We start from the raw sequence: 17,318 nt of genomic DNA, 5'->3' as shown, positions 1-17,318 counted from the left end.
CCGATTGGCCTCATTTGATCCCAAGTGCCCCGAGATGCCCCGGAGGGTATTAACCAGCTCACTCAGGACACACACCTGGCACCCACAGAGGCTGGTTTGATCTGGAACAGATGCACCGAGGATTATCCCGTCAATCAACGCTGGTTTTTTAAAAAACAGGAGTTTGAAATTGCCCCTAAACTCATATCTCTAACTTTAACGAAAGAGACTTTGCTTTCACATAGTTTTGGGTTAAAGACTTAAGAAATTTGTTCCAGCCAACAATGTCCGTTAAAGGAACATGGGTGGACCTCAGAGTGTCACAGGAATAGAGGAAAAAAAACCTAGATAATTTGGATCTACAGACAGATGTAAATTATGAAATTAAAAACATCAATGACCTTTCTTTCCAATCATCACCACATAAAAAAGAAAACTAAAAACAAACAAAAAGCCTTTCGTGCCACCTGGACACAGACCAATTGAGCAACAGCTCTCCCCATCCCTGTCTTACAAAACAGACTACAAGCTAATTAAACTGTGGGAGGGAACATGACACATTGTTTCCCTTAAAGGTATTCAGGAGAGAGACCAACTGCATTTAGGAAGGTGGAGGGTACCAGCCTCCCTGGACCCCCTGCACCACTCCCTCTCTTGCTTCCACTTGGGTTTATTTCTGCATTTCACAGCTCTCTGGGCTGAGAAGTGCTGGAGAAGGAAGGACCGTTGTCTCTGCTTGGAATTCCCTACAGCACGCAGCCAGGGCCAAGCTGAATCACAGTGTAATCCTCCCAAGGCTGCTGGAGAAGCCCTTACATTCCTTCTGCGTATTTCAGAGGATGTGGCACACAGTGGGCCGTTCACAAGCGCTTGTAGGTTGAATTCTGCCTGTTTCAGGCTGTATTTATCACACGTCAGTCATTCGGTGCTTGACTGAAGAGGCAAGGGGAGTGGGGGGAAATCACAGAAAATTTCCCAGCGTTTAACGAGTATTAAAATGAATTTTAATCACTAAACTGCACCCCATGCGTCAAATCTAGGGACCAATATTAAGTAAGTGGGTAGTAAATTCTAAGTAACCATTAATCAAATTATTAACTCTTTTTTTTTTTTTAAGTATTCTTTTCCCTAAAAGAAAACACCTACTCAAAGTGATGTTTGCAATTTACTGGTAGGAGCACTGGGATAGAGTCCACAGCTGTGGGCTTGACATCCATAAAAGATAAGAAAATCTGACAGCCTCGGGGAAGTAGGAAGAGTCTGCAAGCTAATACCACTCCAAGATCCTGATGATTAGAAACATTTTCCAGAGCATTCATTTCCCTGTCAGGAAAATTTCAACCACCACCAAGCAGAACACACCGAACCTGTGAACATTTACTTCACCAGATATGACAATCGTTCCCTCTATCTAAAAGCAACTGCGCTGTGATTGAAAACAAAAAGCAACACCTACCCACTGAGGGGAAAAGTATGTGAGGGAACAAGGAGGATGACTGTTATTCCTTGCTCAGCCTGGCTGGATAAATTTAAAAGCTCAGATTAGCATTTGTAGGCTTAAGTGCAATTATCTCTGTAAGATGTGATTTAAAGAAAGGCGCGGGGGGGGGGGGGGACCGTTTGATACTGTATGTGACACTGTATCAAACCCCTAGTCTCCCCTCTGCAAGCCACATGTGGGTATCTACAAGGATGCAGCAAGTCTCCCAACCCTGTTTGCAGATACTTCCCCTGCTGGAGATTCAGATGTCTGGTACCTGCAGATGCCTGGTACTTGCACTGGTGCATCCCCCGACCCATGATGGTTCAGAGTGGTTTCCCAGAAGCGGCTGTGGGGCATTTCAATGTTACAGAAAGTTGTAAGAAACACATGGAGTGATCTGTCACCATCACCAAAACTGAGCTGGCAAATCTGAACACTTCCAACAGAGCCACACCACCTTTTTTCCCCTAAGTCTTGCTCAAAAGCCCTTGAAAAGGTGAACCCAAAGACACTTTGTCCCCTTCTAGTGGTGAAATGTATCATAAATGCCTAGGTATATGCTACAAGGTAGCCTACAACATCACCCCTAGCTAGAAGGCAAAGGTATGGGACACATTATTGTAGTGGTCCCCCAAAGTATACAGTGTATCCACTCAACCATCCAACTATGGTGAAGATGGTGTCTGCTGTTGTTCAGGACACATGCAGGAGAGTGGCTCTATGAGTATATGGTCAGGAGACAGTACAGTCATCCTCACCCAGTAAAAAAATAAAAACACCTCATCACCCAATGGGGTCTGGGGTCAACCCAACATACCCTTGAGTGTCTACTGCATGCCAGTCACTGAGGGATGGACGTGAACAAGGCACATTCTGCCCCTAAAGGAATTTACAGCTCTCCCATCTTCCAAAGGGGAGACCTATGTGACAAGAGGTCAAAGCTGGGGAGGTCTCACAAATGGGCACATAGCCCAGTGTGTGGCTGGCGGAGAGGCAGTACCTAGTGCACACTGGGCTCAAGAGGAAGCGCGATCTACTTGGATTTACAAGACAGAAGGTGGGGAGGAGTAGGGAAGAACAACTGAGGGCAGGAGGTGCATCCTAGAGGAACCAGAGAAACCTATACAAACTCCAAAAAGTTAGCCATTCGGCTGATTGAGAGCTTCGAGAACGTGAGCGGAGTGAGCTGGGGCCAGATTGTGCAGAACCTGGGACAGCCCAGAACGTTTACCTGCATCCAGGGGCGCTGGGAGCCACTGCAGTTTCTGAAGAGCAATGACTACTTCAGATTTTTGCCTGAGACCAGTGTCTTTGGTCTTGAACAAGAGTCACCACAATCTAGATACGGTGATTCTCTGAACTATTACTCATCCTCAGCAAAATAAATAAAAGCACTATAAAAGGCTGCCCCAACTTCCTTTAGGGTTTTATGCCTTTTTTAATCAGATAATACAAAACACACAGAAGAAATCTAATAGCCTCTTCAAGAAGACTGGACTTGTGTCTAATTAGACCTGTATGTGAGGTCATACTTTTCTCAAAGTCGTGTCTAAAGTTTGGTGTTTCCATAAGAATCTTAAGAATTTTATTGTTTTAAACAGGGGATACCTTTTTTACAAGGGCAATGTCAATCTGATCACTTCATAGAGTCTGCCAAAACGAAGTCTTAAAAAATGGAAAATAGTGTATTAGGCTTTCAGAGCAAATAATCCAAAATCCACAACATTAACTATCTGGTGGCTTTTACTGGTTAATGAAATCATTACACTGCTGATGTTTAAAATAGCCAGGTTTTCTAACCATGCCATACCAACATGTTTTTCTACTGTAACTTCAAAACACTTTTATATATCTGCATTTTCATAAATTTCTATAATGAAGGACTAATTTTACAGATAGAAAGAGACTTACATTCTAAAGATTTATTATAGGCCTTTAGTTTTGAACCACACACATGCTCAAGGTCTGAACCAGTACAGAAAACATATCTTAGAGAACTAGCCACGCCAGGTATGAGACTCTGCTTTTACCCTGAGAAACTAGTCCAGAACTTAGAAGCCATTCAATTACAGCCCACCAATACAATTCCTCACCTTCTCAGAGACCACAACCCCTGGACACCTCCCACGACATTGAATCAGATCATCTCTAATTACATTTTAACCCACAGTACAAGTCAGTTAGAACTAGCCTAATAATCTCAAAGCTACTTAACAGTGTGACTATTTGTTTTTTGTTTATTTTCTCCACTCCAAAGAAGAAATTATGATCTATAATCAGCAGCCTGGTTCCACTGATGATTTAGTAGGAGAAACTGGATAATCACTCAAAACATTCCATTCCACCTCTAACCCAAACAAAACACACCAGGGGCAAGCTGTAACACCGGACACTTACAGACATGAAAGGCCTCGTACAATTGTTTCTTCCCCATAGCTGATGTTAACCTCTATCATACAGGTACTGAGAACACAGACCCATGAAACCAGTCTTTTATTAAATGGGTTGCTTGACCACAGTAAATACCCACATACCAAAAGAGACAAGAATGACCATTGGTTAAGAACTTCTATCGGCTTTTGGACTTGGCTTAAAAAAAGAGGGCACAATAATGAGATATCACCACACACGTATCAGAATGGACGCAATCCAAAGCACTGACAGCACCAAATGCTAGCAAGGATGTGGAGCAACAGGAACGCTCATTCACTGCTGGCAGGAATGCAAACTGGTACGGCCACTTCAAAGACGTTTTGGCAGTTTCTTAGCAAAACTAAAATACTCTTACCATACTATTCAGTAATTGCACTCCTTGGTATTTACCCAAATGAGCTGAAATCTTGCATCCATATAAAAACCAGCACACAGATGTTGACTGCAGCTTTATTCGTAACTGCCAAAATTTGGAAGCAACCAAGTTGTTCAGTAAGTAAATGGATAAGCAAGCTGTGGCACAGCCAAACAGTGGAATATTATTCAAGGCTAAAAAGAAATGAACTATCAAGCTATGAAAAAAACATGGAGGAAATGTAAATGTGAAGGAAGCCAACCTGTAAAGGCTACACTATATGGCATCCCAGAAAAGACAAAACTATGGAGACATTAAGAAGATCAGTGGAGGCCAGGGGTCAGGGAGGGATGAAAAGGCAGAGCATAGGGGACTGTAGGGCCCTGCATCAGCTCTGTACACTATAATCATGGACACATGTCATCATACAATTGTCCAAACCCATAAAATATACAACACCAAGAGTGAACCCTAATGCAAACCAGAGACTATGGGTGACGGTGATGTTTCAATGTTGGATCATCAATTGTAACAAATGTACCACTCAGGTGGGCCATGTTGATAACAGAGGAGGGGAGGAAAGGGAGGGAGTATTGGGGAAATCTCTGTACCTTCTGCTTAATTTTACTGTCAACCTGAAACTACTCTAAAATATAGTCTGTTTAAAAAAAAAATAAAAGGGCGCCTCTCTCTTCCCAGGGCATGGCTGATTAACAATGTACCTTCCTGAACTCGGTCAAGGAAAAGGAAGGACATCCATAATCACCTTTAGTGCTCAAAAACATGAAGGTTAATATTATAATTAGAAGAACTGAAGAGCCAGGAAGGCAAGTCGTAATAGGATTATGGTACGATCTTCTCTTCAAATAAACAACAATAGTGAAAAATCTAGCAAGGCCTTCACAGAACTGTGTATCTAGCCCTTGTCCCAAACTTCCTGGGCAGCTACCAGCAAGGGTTCTATGTTTCAGTTAGAACTGTCAGGCTGTGCAGCTTCACCCTGACACACACCTATGACACAGTGTTGTTCTATGGAGCCCTTATATCCATAGACCCATTTCATGTAGTCACACACATTTCTCCTCCCAAATGACATGTCTCAGAGATGACACCCTCTTCAACACAATGTGGGTCCTAGGTCAGTTAGTTAACTTTAACAAAACTCTCAAAAGCTTAGAGGAATCTCTCCTCTGTGTTTGCCTTAGTAACACCTGCCAAGTACTGAGGAACTAAGTAAACCACAAGCACTTTTATTTGCTTCCCTGAATATATTAATCAGAGATTAAAGAAGAACTGAGAGGCTTCCGGTACACACAGGCAGTCATCTAAAACAACTTTAAAATTTGACTCAGTGAGGCCACAGAGCATTTCACAAAGTACATTGGGATGGTTGTCAGTTTTAGTTGACGGTAAGTGCTAAGAAAGCCACCACTTTAACACACCCTTCAAGCCAAGTAAGTGTTCAGAGGTCTCTGATCTTAAACACCAGGAATGAACGTGTTTGTCCATGCAAAGCCAACGTGTTTATGTACAATTTACAGACCTACTTATAATATGGTCAAGTGTCAAACAGATAACCCTTTCATAGTTATCTCCACCCCCAACCCAGTCTTCCCTCCCAAACAAATACAGCCTGAATTGCTCACTCTATGCAAGAGGCCAGAGATTTTGTTTCACGTAAGTTTTACAACTTTTGGTGGTTCATATTCTCCAAGAGACTAACCCTCTCATTTACTAACTCCAACCTTAAATAAACTGCTTCAACCAACTTCCCCCACTTCTCAAACCCCTACTCACGAAAGCCATCTCTCTTGGGCAAGAAAGCTACAGAAGAGTCTTGGAAGTGGCTGCCTCTGCACATTCTTTCCCCTTCCTACCAAAAGGGCACTTTGGGAACATTACAGTCTGGGGACATGTGCATATTGCTCCAATTCCATTCAGTAGGGCTGGACTTAAGAATGCAAAGGGTCTTTCAACAATCAATTTCTATTCAGGCTGCCAATCACACTGAAACTTCAGTGGAAACCTGCTTTCTAAGCAAATTCAGAATGCCATCCAATGCCCAAGTGTGAGTTAGCACCGGGGGAGCCTACACACGCACTCACTCCCCCACTGAAGACTTTTTCCTGCCACAGGGGCACCCTAACTCGCCCCATTTGCTTTCCAGAGTGTGACTTTCGATCCATCCCCAAATTCATGACTTTTTCTCCAACTGAAGGTTCAGTCTAGTCAGCTATTATGCAGCAGCTATGGCAATTTATCCCCTCGATTTCTCATTTTCTTCCCTGCTCCTGGCTGGGAAACTGTTTTGATCTGAATAAAGTTGCCTGTATGGGGATTCTGCATGTTAATGATGTGGCTAGCTGGCAGGGATGTTAGGTGAGAGCACACAGTGTACTTTTTCCAGTTATGTTTCGCTTCATCACGGCTAACAGTGGCCTTTCTAAAGGCCTGCTACACTAAGAGGGAGACCTACACACCTAATCTTATCCTTTTTGAGGGAGCCTCTGGGGACCAGGTGGAAACAGAACAGACAGCCTGTTCTCCCGTCAAGTATCTGGACTCCAAGGCAAAATATCTCTAGCCACTCCACCACCAATGAAGCAAACCCACGTACATCCTGCTTAGCGAGGGAGTCAGTCGATACCCTTCACCCTGGTTTCAGCCTGTCCAGACTTCATACCCTTCACTCTGTCCAGGCCAGTATAAGATGCTGCATTCTCCCCGCTGAATAACGCCGCCGCCACCTCCCCACCCAGGGAAAGGACTTCTAACGGAGGTGGGAGCATCAGCTCCGGTACCCGCCCTTCCCTCTCGATCCTGGCCAGAAAACTCCACTTCCCGGATTCCCGGCCACTCTCTCCCGCCCCCTCCCCGGGCGATCCAGCCAGCGCCGTCCTGATGCCAGCGAAGTGCCCAGCCCAGCTGCGCAACCCCCCGCACCCCAAGTCAGGTCCCCGGAACAGGCCTCAGCTTCCTCCCTCTCCCTCAGCCTAGGGCTCCCAGATTCTGGACGCACCCCTCAAGCAGGCTAGGACCGAAAAAAGTCCCTCCCCGCCCCCCAAGCCACGCCGCCAGCTTCCAGCTCGGCCCGGGAGGGGCCTCCTCCCCAGAGGCGAAAAGGGAACGCGGGTGGTGGTCCCAGCAGACTCCTCCCGCACCCCGCAAGGGGCCTGGACCTCCCGGGGAGGGCAGACCCGCCTGGCCTCGAAGGGGCACCTCCCTCTCCCCCACCCTCCGGGGCCAGCAGGTCTCGGCAGGGAGTGTGCTCGCTGTGGGTTCTCGGGAGCCTCGGGGTGCCAGGAGGCTGCCCGGGTCGGGAGTGCAGCCTCTCCCGGGGGTGGGCGGAGGCTGGCGCTGCGGCGCGCCCCCCGGGGGCACTCACGATGGTCACGCTGGCTTTGCGCAGGTCACGGTTCTCCTCCTGCAGCGCCTTGCACTTGAGTTTGTAGGTCTCCAGCTCGATCTTCAGCACCTTGTTCTCCTGCTGCAGCGAGGCCAGGCGGTTGGTGAGCTCCTCCAGGCGGAACGGCGAGATGACAATGCCCCCCGACTTCCCACCGCCGCCACCTCCCCCGCCGCCACCGCCGCCGCCGCCGCCGCCCGAGGTCGATGAGCAAGACGACTGCATGGCGGCCGAGCTGCCGCTGTTGCCCCCCGCCCCGTCCGTGTCGCTCTCGCTGGCGCTGTCCGCCATGGCCGCGGCGGGCTGGGGAGAGGAGAGGAGGAGGAGCAGGGAGGCGGCGGCGGCGAAGGCTGGGCTGCGAATGAGTGGGCGCCGGGCGAGCACAGGGGAGCGCCGAGCTGGGCGCCTGGCACCAGGGCGCAGACTCGGAGCGGCGGCGAGAGAAAGAGAGGGAGCTTCCCGCTGCCAAGGGACCTCCTCTGCCAGAGAACAGAGACCCCGCCCGGGCTCGGGCAGTATTGCACTGGGGCTCTCTCCAGCCAGGCCTGGCGTGCTCGCTAGGCCGCTCTGCAAAGCTGGCCGAGAGCTCCGAGACCCGCCCGCCGCCGCCGCCGCCGCCGCCGCCTCCCGCCTCCCGCCTCCTGACGTCCGCCGCCCGGCCGAGGACGCGCGGGCCCCGGCGATGCGGAGAGGCCAGGCCAGCCTCCGCACCAGCTGCTAGCCCGCCACACGTGTTCCGAGGAAGGGCCTCCCAGCCCCCTGACCTAAGCCCCCGACCGCCCAGCCTCTTCCGGGCTCGCGCCCGCTCCTGGGAAAAAGAAACCTAATGCCCCACTAGCCTCGCAGGTGCTGGGGACACGTGGAAAGGTCAGCCTGGCTCCAACATCCAGCCCTGCCCGAGTCGTGGCCCCATCTTCCGCCGACTGTGTGTGCTCCTGTCTCCCTCTGTCTGTTTCAAACATACACGCAGCCCTTTTAGTTTAATATCGGTGAGCTTGACTGGGAAGCTTTGGATAGCGCTCACAGAACAGAAAGTTCCCCTGCAAGGAGCCGAGTGGGGCGATGAGACTGCGGCCACAGGTTAACCTTGTTAAGAAAAAATTTGCAGAAGAGACACACCGCCCTCTTTACTCCTCCTCCTAATAATCTCATAAACCACACAGCGCCCAATTGTTTAAACAATGTGCAATTCTTTTTTCTTTTTCTCTCTGCATCTTGCAGACAGTGCCAGGACCTGTCTCGCAATAGGATCAAGACAGTAACATTTATGTAATCCAAAAAGAAAAGATAGAGAAACACTTTTTGTGGATTAAAACACTTCTTTAAAGGCCAGTTTCCCAAGGTAACTGCAGACAGAGCATTATGCTACACGAATAGTGATGATTGAGTGAGAACACAACATAACCATCATTCTTTACTATTTATCTTGCCCACGCCTAGAAAACTTAAATAAGTCAAAAATAAAACTAATTAATTATTCTAATGTGGCCTAATCCGGGGTTCTGGTTTTGAAGTTTTGATTCAAAATCACAACTGGTATTTCCCCTCTCCCTTCCCAAACAAAGGCTTACAGGAAATTGACCCAGCAGGTGAAATGATTCTAAACACTTTACTCTGTTGACACAAAACAGCTTTCACTTATGTATAAAAATCAGAAAATGAAACTGACCAGACCTGTTCTATTATCCAAGCTTAGTCAACGGAAGAACAAACAGATAAAAACAAAAGGGGGGGGGGTGTAAAAATTTTTCCTTTGCTTTGAGTTTTTGAGAAAGTTTATGTGTTAGGAAGGATAAAGAGGTGGCTTTAATGACTTTTATTCCAACACCTCCATTATCTTTTAATCTAAATTTGACCTAATGATTCAATGGCTAATGGAAACTGGTACCTCAGAATAAACTAAAAATCCAAGTGCTTCAAACGACATTATCATTTACCAACATGGCTGCTTCTAGCAGACAGCTCCAAAATGCCCACTGCAATTAAACCCCAAATTTCTCATAATTATTTTTTAGTTTAGTGCTAGTGGATTTCTGAACTTAGTCATTGTTGGTGTGGCAGGGAAAAAGAGTTGGCTTTGCTCCTCAAAAATACATAGCCAATGTAAATAATTTTGTTAGAAGTGATCCAGTTTAATTTTCACTGAAACTTTCTTCTCTCCCTGACTTTTCCTTTTGGGAATCTGCTACCTCAGACAAGGAGCTCATTAAACTGGAAACAGTTTCTGGAAATCTCACTTGCTAGGTGAAATGGAGGAGTAAAGCTAGCAGGGAGTCGTGCCACAGGGGGAAACTCAAACTTAACAGCATTCTTTTCACTTTATCCAGCACCGTGATAGAATCTTAAGAGCCAGTCTGGCTTCCACACTGCACAAGTTTCTATTGTTCCGTATCCCATTGTATCTTAAACCTTCCACTTTTAGAGCTCACTTCGATAGAAACAGTCCTTCCAAGCAAACCAGGGGGCAAGTTGGCTCTCTGCTAGCTTTATCACCAACTTACCGCCTCAAAGAGGACTTACAAGTCAGCAGATGGGTGGGGTTTAAAGTGCCTGACTTTCTTAAAGGGCCCACGTTCTGGTAAATTAAAATGGATTGGTCTTGAATAGGATTTGGAGGAAAACTGCATTTCGACACGGTACTTGTAGGCAATAACAGTGTTTAGAAGAGTTTAGGGGGAAAGCCATCTTCTAAAGCCTCCCTGCTGATACAGATGGGAATAAACTGGAGAATATTTTTTCACTGTGGTTTTTATTGTTATTGCAAAGCAGAAGCGTGTCTAATTTTCTACTTCTTGTAAAAGTGATTCCCCTTATAAACAGACCATTTATCACAACATTGGTTCAGTAATAGCATTACAATAGAAACACCAGTTACAAGACCAATAACATCATTATAAAACTTCTTCTCAGCTTTCTGGGGGAAATGAATCAGAAGAATAAATGGTAGTATAAGCTGCCTAGAGGAAGAAGAGACAAATTTAGATCATCACTTCCATTGGAGAAATAATGAAATTTACCCTCTTTGGCCTAAACTCAAGCTGCAAAACTATAATAACAAAGGAAAAGAATACCTGTAGTCTGATTGCAAAGTACAGCATCAAAATCATTTTGTCTAATGCCATTCATTCAGCTGATTTACTCTATGGCCTTGGAACTTCCAATACTAAAGTTAAAATAAAGGTATATATCATAGGAAAATTTTGTTGTTTAATTTTTTGTTATTCTATGATCATCATGATGAATTTTTTTAATTGAAGTGTAGTCAATTACATGTTTAATTTTTAATGGCTATAAATAAATTGCTATATATATCTAGGTATGTTAATGTCAGGTACAAGTGATTTCATTCAAACTCTGAGTGGATTTGGTAGTTACAGAACCCACCATCACAATTGTTAAAAGAATCAGAGTGAGCCAAGTATGGGCTGGTTACCATGGAGTGTCAGAATTTGTATAGTATCGTAGAAGAATGTGCCAGGGTGGTGTTATCATTTCTTGAAAGGCAGTTGATAGTGTTTACTTAAGTAGTTGTTGATTTAGAGGCTGAGTCTAGTCCTTTGGTCTAGTACAGGGTTTCTTACCCTTGGCACTATTGACACTTGGAGCTGGAAAATGATTCATTGGGGGAGGGGGGTCTCCTGTGCATTGTAAGATGTTTAGCAGCATTCCCAGTCTCTACCTAGATACCAGTAGCATGCCAACCAAAAATGTCTCCAGACATTGCAAAATATCCCCATAAGAGGCAAAATTACCCACATTTGAGAAACACTGAACTAGAAAATTTACTTTTGCAAGGCAAAAGCAGGCCCACTTTGGTGTGACTCTTCTAGGAACACCTGGATAACATTCATCTGGGCCATTAAGAGAGGTTCCCTCTCATTTCAAATGCCCAGTGTCAACTAGCCAAGAGACCCTGGACCCAAACAACCACATCCAGGTCTCACAATTGCTTGTCTTCAACCACCTCACTTCTTTAATATGCCTTTTTAATAGTTTACACTTATTAACGTCCAAGTAGCCTTGGACCCAGGCAAGAGATCAAAGCTATGAGATTAATTACATATCTCAACTCTGTCCTCCCATTTGTGTTCGCTCATTATTTGTTTACAGGAATCAAAACCATTTCTGCAAATGGCAATCTAAAGAAATATCATCAGCTCAAGTAAATCAGATGAGAATCAAGAACTTAGGAAATTAAGACCGACAGGAAAAATGAAATATATAACTTACATGTCTGAAGATTTGGCAGTCCACAAAACCTAAAACACAGATCATACAGAATTACTGACCAGGAAATGCTTTTTAAATCTTACTAAATACACATCAGAGCTTGAAAGAAAGTAAAGAGAAATCCCAGGCTCTAAAAGCAAAGAGGAAAACTGGAAAAAACCCAAATGTCCACCTACAGTATAAATCCAGTTATATTCATACAATGAAATAACATAGAGCAGTGAGAATAAACTACAACTACATGAAGCAATATGAGTGAGCCTCACAAAGATAATGATAAGCACAGGAAGCTAGCCTCAAAAAAGAATATATGCTGTATGATTGCATTTATATAAAATTCAAAAGTAGGCAAAATTAATCTATGATGTTAAGAGTCCGAATAATGGTTCTCATTGGATAGAGATGGTGTTTGGAAAGGATACTAGGAGATTTCTGGTAATGTTCTTTTTCTTTATCTGGGTACTTGTTACATAAGTATGTTCACTTTTGAAAAGACATTAATCTATATATTTATGACCTGTGTGCTTTTCTATATGTATGTTATACTTCAATAAAATGCATGAATCAAAAAAGAGGAGGGGCAGAACACTATAAACTAGAGTAGTAATCTGGCAGCTGAAACTGAAACAGCAACATTATAGGTCTTCTCAACCACGACATTTTAGTTTAATGCCCATCAGGGACAGGATTTTGAGGTCCTGGGTCCATACAAGGCAGGAAGATGTCACTAAGACACCTACAAAATGTCAGTGTGTCAAAGAGCTACACCACACTGAAAGGCTGGGTTAGGAGGAAAGTCTTCCTAGCAGCCAACAGGAAGATAACAAGAAAGATCGTCTGCCTTAAACTGGATTCAGAGTTTAAAAGAAAATCTCTTTGGAAGAGTTATAATCTAGACTTAAGCCTCATGGAGTTCAGAGCTTCACATGTATACCTCCTACTACATACATGGTCCAGAAATCCCCCAAATGATTATAGTATCTTAAAAGTTGGGCTAGCATAGGAACTATTTGGGTGAGGGAAATGTTCTATATCTTGACTGTGGCGATGGTTACACAAATGTATAATTTGTCAAATCTCATCAAACATATTTCAAAAGGGTATTTGTACTCTATAAACTCCAACCAAAAAAATAAACTGATGAAAAACAGTTGGCATAGGGATAGTAATATCCCTAGGTCACATGGCAGAAACAAATACAAATTCACTCTAGAAGCAGTCTCAAAATGAAGATGGGATGACAACTGAAAATCACAAAACACACAGAGAAATAATCCATCTTGAAAAAAATTAGCAAACAATAAATGAGATGGTATCCCTAGAACTTCAGTTAAGACAAGTGTTGGATAGAGTTGGATTGGAGAAAATTGAATATATTTAAAATAACTAGAGTCATAAAAGAAGAAATAGAAAGCATAAGACAGAAAAAAACATAATCAGAATTGAAGATAGAACAGTCAGAATCACAAAATTATTAAATAGGACATTAGGAACTTAAAAAGGTAGTTCCAAAGACCAGGAACATATCTACAGTCAAAAAAAAGCTAGCTTTATCTAGTTTGCTATAGCAAAGGAGAATGTACACCAGAGCAATGGTGGGAAGGATTTACTATAGGATTTGTGCTTGAACTGAGTGGTTCTAAGCAGGGTTTAAGAAAGCAGGGGTCAGTTCTGCATCAGATGTTGTCAAGAAGTGGAGGAAATTTGGTGATTGAGTAATGATAATTTTTATCTAAAAAACAGGAGAATTAAAGAAAAGCTAGAATTATCATTGGCAGAGAGGCAGTAGTCAACATATTAGTCAAGTGCTTTGTTTAGTTATTTTTGTGGATGCAGAGTGTCCTTTTTGTTTTGTTCCAAACACCAAGATGGAGGGGGGGTCTTATCTGATCGTTGTTTTCACTCTGTTGGCATTGTCTCCTTTCAACTAGGAATATCTGAACTGTCACCTGAGCAGTTTTTCATTTTAAGTGATTAAATTTCAAAACCCTCAAGGAATTAAACTATTTAGCAGACTGACATAGTTGAAGAGATAATTAGCAAAGTAGAAGATAAATCTGAGAAAATTGGAATGCAGCATAGGGACATACAAAGTTATAAGAGCACATAGGAAACTTAGAGGATAGAAGAACAAGGTCCAACATACATTTAATAGGTATTCAAGAATCAGAAAACAAAGAGGAAGAATAGAGAGGTGATATTTAAAGTGACAACAGCTGAGAACTTTCCATAATTGATAGAAAGTCTGAATGGTCATATTCAGGAGGTAAAATGAGAATGGAATAAGATAAACAAAAATCAAGCTATATCAAAAGAGAATTTCACACATATACTGGTAAAAATTCTAAAGACCAAGTGCAATAAAATTAAAAACCATCTTACGTAAAACGAGAGAGAAAAGAGAGGAGATTTCCTATAAAGAGTGTCAACAAATTTCTTAATAGCAGCAATAGAAATGAGAAGACAATGCAATAATACCATCAAAATGCTAAGAGAAATAACTGTACTAGGATTGTATGCACAGCTATCCAACTATTTAAGAATAAGACTCAATTAAAGACATTTTAAGACAAATACAATGCCATTAACAGAGTCCAGCTGAAAGAATTTGTAGATGTTCTACTGCAAGGAGAAAGATACAGGAAGGAACCATGAGCAAAGAAACTTGGAAGAAAGTGTATAAATTTAAACAAACACTGACTACATAATATAAAATAATAATGATGAGGAATAATGAGAGTTTAAAAACAATAATAATAATTACTATTTTGGGAAGAACTAAAATACTGGAAGACGAGAAATTAGTAGAGAAGAATTAGTAGCATTCTAAAACCGTTATGTTCAAAAAAGAGTAGGGATAATGATTCACTTATGTTTTTGTCAAGTTGAATAATGCATGTTAAAATTTTAAAGCAAACTACTAAAGGAATAGAAATGAAATTTTTAACTTCCAAATCAGTTGAGGGTAATAAAAGAGAACAGAAAATGCTTAATCAACGTACTATGAGAGTTAAAAAAATAGAAGGAGAAAAGAGAACAGAGAAAATCAGAATAAATAGAAATCACACACCTTAACACAAAATTAAGAGAAATTTGTACAAATATATGAGAAAGCATAATAACTATAATTGATCCTACCTATAAAAAGAGTTAATCTGTTTAAAAAGGTTAGAAAAAAAAAAAAGAAAATCTCAGCCATATTTTTACAAGACTATAAGATATTAAAATTAAGGACTTAAAAATATTAAAAGTAATAGAATGAAAAAAGGTATATTACACAAAAAGTTACCAAAAGACAACTAAAAAAACCATATTAAAATAAGCCCCTCAAAGAAATCAACTGTAACAGAAAGCAGAAACCTAACAACTAAAGAAACAAATAGCAAGGACATTTTAACAATTAAAATTTTATGCACCTAGCAATGTAGTCTCAAGTATATGTGTTAAAAATTAATAGAATTATAAACATAAATGGACAAGTCCACAATCATTGTATCTGGTTGTAGCACATCTCTCTGTTGAAAGATTAAGCAAATGAAAAATTAAAAAGAAGATGGAAGATTTGAACACAATTAACAAGTTTGATCAATTGTGAGTGTGTGTGTGTGTGTGTGTGTATGTGTATCCCTGCAGCTAACAATTATGAAACAAGCATTCTATTCAGGCACACAATTTACCCAAACTGACAATGAAGTAGGTCATAAAGCAGGTCTCAACATGTAGTATCTCATATTTATTAGATCCTTACTCTGTGCCAGGCACTGGCTAAATGCTTCGGTGTTTTACATGTATTAACTTGTTTACCCCTCACAACAACCCTACTGGAGCAGGTACTAGTATTATCCTTATGTTAAAAATGAGGAAACTTGGGCTAAAAGAAATTAATAAAATTGCCCCAGTTCATCAACTGGTAAATTGGACTGCAATTCAAACTAACGCAGTCTGCAGACATGCACTTTTTTTAAGAGAGAGCAAATTTTAAAAGATACACAGGAGTACACATTCTAAATACCCTAAATTTATAAGTTTTGCCATTTGGTCATATTTCTTCCAGTGTTTTCCTTTTTTCAAAAAGACACAGAACCCTTTCAGCTAAGTCCCCTTAACAACCACTCACAGTTTGATTCCCAGCCTCCTCTCCACAACAGATATGTGTCCTTCCAGTTTTATATGTATTTTATATATTTATAATCACCAATGCTTGCCACCATTAAAAATGCTTAACATTGGTTTTCGGGAGCATATATGTGCAAATGTGCACATGCACATGGGCATCAATTAAAAGTTTTACATGGAGAAGGTAGGGAAGGGCATCTTGAGCAGAAAAAAAATATGGTAGAGGCAAAAAATTGTGAGAAATTTAGTGAGGTCAGAACTTAAACTGTGTAAGAGTAAGTGACTAGAGATGTCAACTGAGACCAGAGTCAAAGCATTTTTTTATGCCAGAGAAAGGAGTTTGGATTTTATCCTGTAGGAAATAAATCAGACTGTTGCCTTTTTCTTTCTAAGGAGGAAAGTGGTATGTTCATCTTCAAGTGAAATAGAAACATCATAATGTTTCACTCCAAATAACTTTCTAAATAACCACAATACAAAAATTAGCCCTAATACACACTATACAATACCATTATTATCCCTAATAAAATTAACTGCAATTCTCTTAATATCATACAATACTCTATCGATATCAGATTTTTCCCAATTGCCTCTAGCATGTCATTTACAGCTGGCTCATTCAAATCAAGATCTAATCAAAGACCACATATTGGTCTTTGGGGCTTTGTTTTGGTCTCTCTAGTCTCTTATTTCAATAAAGCCCTCCCATCACTTCTTCACGTCATTAAAATAATTGTCCAATATCCCACTTCTAGATTTGCCCAATATTTTCTTTAGATATTATTTTAACATCTTTTTCTCTGCCCTTTGTATGTCCTGTAAATAGGAATTTAGGTCTAAAGCTTGTTTAGATTTTGGTTAAATATTTTTTAGCAAGAATCCTTCATGGATGATGCTGTGTGCTTCCCTTTTCAGGACATCAGGACGCACATAATGTCTGATTGCTGGCTAAAAATGGATGCTAAGAGTGATCACTGAGTTACAGAGGTAACAGCTGGGTTCCACCATTGCCATGCTATCGTTTACATTTTTCTCCCAGCAGATAGTTGGTGGGGTGGTATCTTGGCAATGGATATGCTGTCATCTTGTCTCCCATCATCACTTGACCCAAAGGTTTCAACATCTATGGTTGATCTAGTTTTGAACAGTGATATCTTTAAGGATTCCAAATTGTCTAGTTCTGTCATTTCCTCTACATCTATATTAGCTGTCATTCTTTTTTTCAAGGAAGAGACTTTTCTCATTAGCTGAGATTATTTGGTTGCTCAGTATACAGTTCCTACTGGAAGGGGAGGATAAAATTCTTAATTATAGCG

The 17,318-nt window shown here is 41.9% G+C and overlaps 1 protein-coding gene across 1 annotated transcript in view; it reads right to left on the bottom strand.

The window, feature by feature from the left end:
- The window catches only part of CCDC6 (coiled-coil domain containing 6), a 105,506-nt gene extending 97,267 nt beyond the window's left edge, over positions 1-8,239 (bottom strand). Inside the window, exon 1 of the mRNA XM_010985772.3 lies at positions 7,636-8,239. Coding sequence (XP_010984074.2) covers positions 7,636-7,947 — 312 coding nt within the window. The 5' untranslated portion in view covers positions 7,948-8,239. The remainder of the gene's footprint in view (positions 1-7,635) is intronic.
- Positions 8,240-17,318: the final 9,079 nt, after the last annotated feature.

Source organism: Camelus dromedarius, chromosome 8, assembly GCF_036321535.1.
Source record: "Camelus dromedarius isolate mCamDro1 chromosome 8, mCamDro1.pat, whole genome shotgun sequence".
In the NCBI taxonomy this organism is placed as follows: Eukaryota; Metazoa; Chordata; class Mammalia; order Artiodactyla; family Camelidae; genus Camelus; species Camelus dromedarius.
Note: the sequence above shows the minus strand (reverse complement) of the source record. Positions and strands in the feature narration are given on the sequence as shown.